The sequence below is a fragment of the Copadichromis virginalis genome, linkage group LG22 (genome assembly GCF_057382275.1).
Source record: "Copadichromis virginalis isolate Kocher_CV1m ecotype Utaka linkage group LG22, C_Virginalis_male_GT1.1, whole genome shotgun sequence".
Taxonomy (NCBI): Eukaryota; Metazoa; Chordata; class Actinopteri; order Cichliformes; family Cichlidae; genus Copadichromis; species Copadichromis virginalis.
In genome coordinates, this window is record NC_140638.1 from 17,620,129 (window position 1) to 17,626,128 (window position 6,000).

Here is a 6,000-nt window from a genome sequence, read left to right on the forward strand (position 1 = left end):
GCCCAAGCTGTGGTTCCCACGTGCTTCAAACGGTCCATTATTGTCCCTGTTCCAAAGAAACAACAGCCCGCTTGCCACAATGACTACCGTCCAGTAGCACTGACTTCAATTGTGATGAAGTGTTTTGAAAGACTGATGAGAGATCACATCACTTCTTCACTTCCTCCCACCATCGACTCACTTCAGTTTGCTTACCGGACTAATCGTTCCACAGACGATGCCATATCTCACCTGCTCCACACATCCCTGAGTCACCTGGACACTGGCAGAGGGAATTATGTTAGGATGCTGTTCGTGGACTACAGTTCAGCATTCAACACAATAATTCCCTCTAAGCTTTTCACCAAGTTGACGGATCTAGGACTCAGCTCATCACTGTGTCAGTGGATCCTCAACTTCCTCACAGACAGACCCCAATCAGTGAGGGTAGGAAAACAAGTCTCCCCCTCCATCTCACTCAGCACTGGAGTGCCTCAGGGCTGTCTTTTAAGCCCCCTGCTGTACTCACTGTACACTTATGACTGTGTAGCCACATCAGACACCACCTCCATTGTCAAGTTTGCTGACGACACTGCTGTTGTGGGCCTGATCTCCGACAACATCGAGACGGCCTACCTGGAGGAGATTAGGAACCTGGAGACCTGGTGCCAGGAGAATAACCTCCTCCTAAACATCAGCAAGACTAAGGAGCTGATCGTGGACTTCACTACAAAGCAGGCGAGGAATTACAAACCCCTCATCATCAGTGGCACGCCAGTGGAGAGAGTGGACAGTTTCCGATACCTGGGTGTCCACATCACTCAGGACCTGTCATGGTCCTGAGGGAAAAGGTACCTTTGTCCTACCAGCTGTTGAAGCGAAGGAAATGGAAGAGTCACAGAACCGTGTGTTTCAGTCACCACCGAGACCATCAACTTTGAGGGGACTCCTGCAGATGGGTGAGTTGTAGCTAACTTTGTATACAGTCATGAGGAGTTTTTTGTCTGGCCAAGCCGTGAAGTGCTTGCTGCTCCGGAGTTTGAGTCTCCGGGAGGAAAATCCTGGGGTTCGAGTCCCCAGGCTTGTGTTCGGTTCCGGTGTTGTGCAAAGAAAAGCAATCGTCTGCCAGAAAGTAATTGCAAAAACACCGGTCCATCACAGGGAATGGTGGTTCGAGTCCACTGTTGATAACGTCTGCACAATACAGTGTGCGGAGTGACGGTATTTTAGCACTTTTCTGCCGAGAAGGGAAGAAGGCCATTGCAGGGGACGCTCTGAATGTAAATATGGGATCTAGATCCAGTAGCGGCGGATGTTTCACCCAGCGGCCAGAGATAAAACTCAATATTTGACTGTATGGTAAGAAATGTGAGTGCAAGTATGTTGTGAGATGAAAGAGAATGGTTGTGTGGGAAAAGTTGATGTGTGTGTAAAAACAGTGAAAAATGGGGTTAAAAATCTTGAAAATTGGGAACAAAAACAGGAAAAGAAAAAAAAGAGAGGAGAGGAGTGTAGAAATGTGTGTAAAAGTTGCCTCCAACTAGCGGGAGAAGGTGGTACACCAGCTCCCCTAGGGTAGACACACACACATAAAATTAGCAGAATTGTCGATGAAAATAAGCAATAAAATAGGAAGAGGGTTTGGTGTTCTTCAACGTAGGGCAACTATAATCTCTCTGGGTTTTTAAGAAAGGGGAGTTCAGAACCAGAGAGGGGAGATGTGTTGTTTTAAGGAGGTTAAGGTGGTAAATCTGCAGCGCTCCTCCCCTGTCCGACCGGGCGACCTCATAGTCAATGTCCCCCACCTGCCATGTGACCACAGGGGCCCCTTGCCACTTGGCGAGCAGTTTAGAGCTGGAGGAAGGGAGTAATACAAGCACTTCGTCTCCCGGTGAAAATTGCCTGAGCCTAGCCGCTCTGTTGTACAGGGTTTGCTGACGTTGCTGGGCCTGGAGCAAATTCTCCCATGATAGCCTCCCAAACCTGTCCAACTTTGCTTTCAAGTCCAGCACGTATTGAATTTCATTCTTTGCGGGGCTCGACCCTTCCTCCCAGTTTTCCTTAATCAGGTCGAGTACCCCCCGCGGCTGCCTGCTGTACAGTACCTCAAAGGGAAAAAAACCCTGGGAAGCCTGGGGCACCTCCGGCACTGCACAAACAAAGAAAGAGGAGTGTCCACTGTGAGCGACCATCTTTGAACAGAGGCGGTGGTTTACGACACCAACTGTCTGCCATCTATAATCCAGTTTTGAGATCCCTTCCCAGACGCCTTAACGCCCACTCACATCCTGGGCCATCTGACCTCAGGAATTCACATGATAAGGTGGGGCCAGGTTTCACAATGAACTCACCCGAAACTCTGGCTGATTGGGACCCACACCCAGTTTCACACCTTGGCTCAGGCAATTAGAGGATCATCAGGGGGTCCTTTTGTCCCTCTGTGGGGGGATACTCCCACTAGGTTTATATCTGGGACTCTCCACCATTTGACCTTAGAACTGAAGAAGCTTCTCGGATGAGAGGTGAAACATCTTCAAGTAACTTAAAGAAGTCCAGACGCTTTTCTTTGCAAGCTCCTTTGACATAAGAAAGGTTTCTCTCATTAACACAGTTCTGCACACCTGCTCCTTCCCGCCTCCACGCCGCCCCGCTAGCTCATTGCGTCACCCCTCCTCTGCCAAAGACCACGCCCCCGCCACATACCTTGATAGAATGGGTGGAGCAAGAACTTGTCAACATACTATGAACCATATTTGTTTGCAACCATGGACACAAGTACACAAATAAACATACTGAGAAACTGCCTGGGTGTATTTGCAGCCAAGCCCTTTTTCAGTTATAGTAAATGAATAGAAAGCAAAACCTTCTTGTCACTTTTCTTTCAGAGAGCCTTGAACTAGTTTGTTGAAGCTGACATGGAGAGCGACTCTGAAACACACAGTGGTGAAGATACTACTCCTGATGACTGGTAAGTCTGCTGTCTGTTCTCCTACATATGGTAAAGTTCACCTATGATTCTTTGTGTTTGAGCTGACTGACTGTGTGAAAAATTTGCAGGATGGAATTGGCTGATGACAGTCCTGATGGAAGTCCTGCTTACATTCCGGCCGACACTCCAGGTGCCAGTCCAGCCAACAGTCCTGCTGCCACACAGAAACCCTCAGAAAAAGAGGATTTTAAACTGTCCCTAATCACCTGGAACGTGGACGGGATTAATGGGGAAAAACGTCCAGAGCGTGCCAGAGGCCTGGTTAAATATTTAAACTTGTAAGCACATGCTACACTTTTAGGCATCATTTACGGGAAATGTTGCTAAAGGCTGCATATATGTGAGAGTTAATATTATAAAAGATAATGTTTGTAAATGCAGATACAAACCTGATGTGGTGTTCCTGCAGGAGCTCATTCCCCCTTATGTCCAGTTCTTGAAGAAACGGTTTGCGAGCTACCTGATGATTGAAGGTACAGTATGTCAGATACAGGTAGGAAAAGTCCATGTATGAATGATCAAATGGTGATTAATGGCTGAATGCAGTTGAACTGCTTTGGCTTCACGTAGTGTCACACATGAGGAGAGCTGTTAGGGACTTTAGTTAATATTATTAACATCTGTGTTGTCAAAGGAGCTTGCAAAGAAAACATCTGTGTTCTTCCTTCACTGTTTTTTTAAACCTGACTGTTGTACCAACACTACAAGATTATTACACAGGCCATGGATACACTTTGGAGAAGCTCAGCTGTTTGAGCCTGTTTTGGTTTTCCTGGTTTTCTCTCACATCCAGCACATACTGTATGTAATTCAATTCAATTTCATTTATACGGCTCCGAATATCAACAACAGTCGCCTCAAGGCGCTTTATATTGTAAGGTAGTTTCTTGTTTTCTCTCACATCCAACATACTGTATGTATTGTTACTATGATTCTGCATTTTCAAAGAATAAATTTGAAATTGGAGAAGCTAGGTAAATCCTGGGTGTCAACGCTCAGGCTATAAACACTTGAATTTCGTGTCTTTTGTCTAGAAGTAGTAACTCTAGTAAGTCAGACGTCAGGCTGCTTGAAGGGGGAGGAGCCATAACAGCTTGTTTCAGACAGTTTTGAGTAATGAATCATTCAAAGCTGTCCTAGTAGAGATATAAAACAAACACATGGAGCTGGAGATGAGTGGAATAAATCCCACTATAAGCCCACTATCATAGCAGCAGTGTATTCACTGTGATATTGTGTGCTTTCAGTTATTATGTGCAATTTAGCCCATGATGACCTGACAAAGGATTTCCTTTGAAGGTCTTTGCCTTTAAAAGTCTCCCTCTTCCTCCTGACTTGTGTTGACCAGGTGCTGAGGAAGGTTACTTTACAGGGATGTTGCTGAAAAAGTCACGAGTCACATTTGTGGAGAGTGAGATAGTACCTTATCGCACAACTCAGATGATGAGGAACCTGCTTGTTGCTCAGGTGTGTGCAAAATCATCTCTGATATTTTCTTTACATGCATGAGCTCAGCTGAACGTGACGCTCAGGAACATTTTCCTTTGCAAAAATCAGGTGATCGTCGACGGCCAGAAGCTGTGCCTGATGACATCTCACTTTGAGAGCTTTAAGGCATGTTCTAAAGAGCGTATGAATCAGCTGCATGTGGTGAAGTGGAGGTTTAAACATGCACCTGATGATGTCACTGTTGTGTTTGGGGGAGACACAAACCTGAGGGATGCGGAGGTCAGACGCTGCTCCTTCCACTCACATACAGCCAGTAAACTTGTAACAAGTAATCACAGTAACTCTTTTCTCTGGACCCGTCTTAGGTACCCAAGGTGGGCCTGCCTGCAACTGTCTGTGATGTGTGGGAGCGACTGGGCAAGCAGGAGCACTGCCGCTACACGTGGGACACCACTACTAACACCAATCAGAATATTTCTACACCTGCTCGCTTCCGCTTTGACAGAATCTACCTCCGCCCGGCTATCAAACGTGGAGTCCCTCGTCTGGCCCCTGATCACATGGCCTTGGTGGGGCTGGAGAAGCTGGACTGTGGACGCTACACTAGTGATCACTGGGGAATCTACTGCACCTTCACAGCTGAATAGAACTACACAAAACAACCAAAAACATGACAGTTAAGCATTTTATTTTAGATCAGCTGCTCTTTAAATTACTGTAACACTATGCAGGAAGATGTTCTTATTGCCTGTAAATGATTTATCTTAATTTAATCAGTTCAGTTTAATTTATTCCTCTAATGTGTGTCTGCTTAAGTGTTTTATGTGGTTAAAATGACAAATTAAAATATGAAAACCACCAATAAATTATGTCTGCTTTGTTTTGATATACATTTGCATTGACCGATAACAAGATCCATTAGCAGAAGTCTGACAGCTCTTCAGCTTTTAACGTTGTTACATGATCTTCCTCAGTGGATGGAGTTTAGACTGAAAAACACCACACACAGCATGAGAAACCCTACTGTAATGTCACTCTGTATGTAACACAAGCATCAGGCCACTAGAGGGCAGTACACAGTTGGATAGCAACTGTTCAAGCAGTGAGTTTTTTTATACACTTACGACTGAAGCTCTTGATTAGCAAGACTAGGAAAACGGCCCATGTTTTAGAGGAAGGTGAACTGCTCACATCAGGAAACATCAGACAATCTGCAGTTAACTTAATCTTCCAGATCATTTTCAGGAAGAGCAGACATGGATATAAAAATGGGTTGACCTGATCTGTTCATGTGGGGAGTTGTCATGAAATGCAGGACGATAGGACAGACAGACTTGACAAAGCAATAAAACAAAACAAAACAAAACATATATTGCCTTTATTGTTGCTAATGCAAATCCAGAATATAAAATACCAATGTCCACAAACACAAAGAAGAAATCAGGAGGGAAGGCTCTAGGGTTTAAACACAGCCAAACTGAGGTTACATACACAGACAGAAGGCAAGTGGAAACATCAGGGTAACAAGACATAAAGACTATACCAAAAGCCCTCAAAGCACAAAAGATCAGTGACCACCAGAA

At 45.2% G+C, this 6,000-nt stretch overlaps 1 protein-coding gene across 1 annotated transcript; it reads left to right on the plus strand.

The window, feature by feature from the left end:
* Positions 1–2,140: 2,140 nt before the first annotated feature.
* On the plus strand, positions 2,141–5,279 carry LOC146683131 (tyrosyl-DNA phosphodiesterase 2-like). Its single transcript, XM_085446110.1, has 6 exons — positions 2,141–2,947; positions 3,037–3,246; positions 3,350–3,441; positions 4,317–4,435; positions 4,526–4,696; positions 4,783–5,279. Exons 1-6 carry the CDS (start codon positions 2,895–2,897, stop codon positions 5,062–5,064), a joined length of 927 nt encoding a protein of 308 aa, XP_085302236.1. The 5' UTR covers positions 2,141–2,894; the 3' UTR covers positions 5,065–5,279.
* Positions 5,280–6,000: the final 721 nt, after the last annotated feature.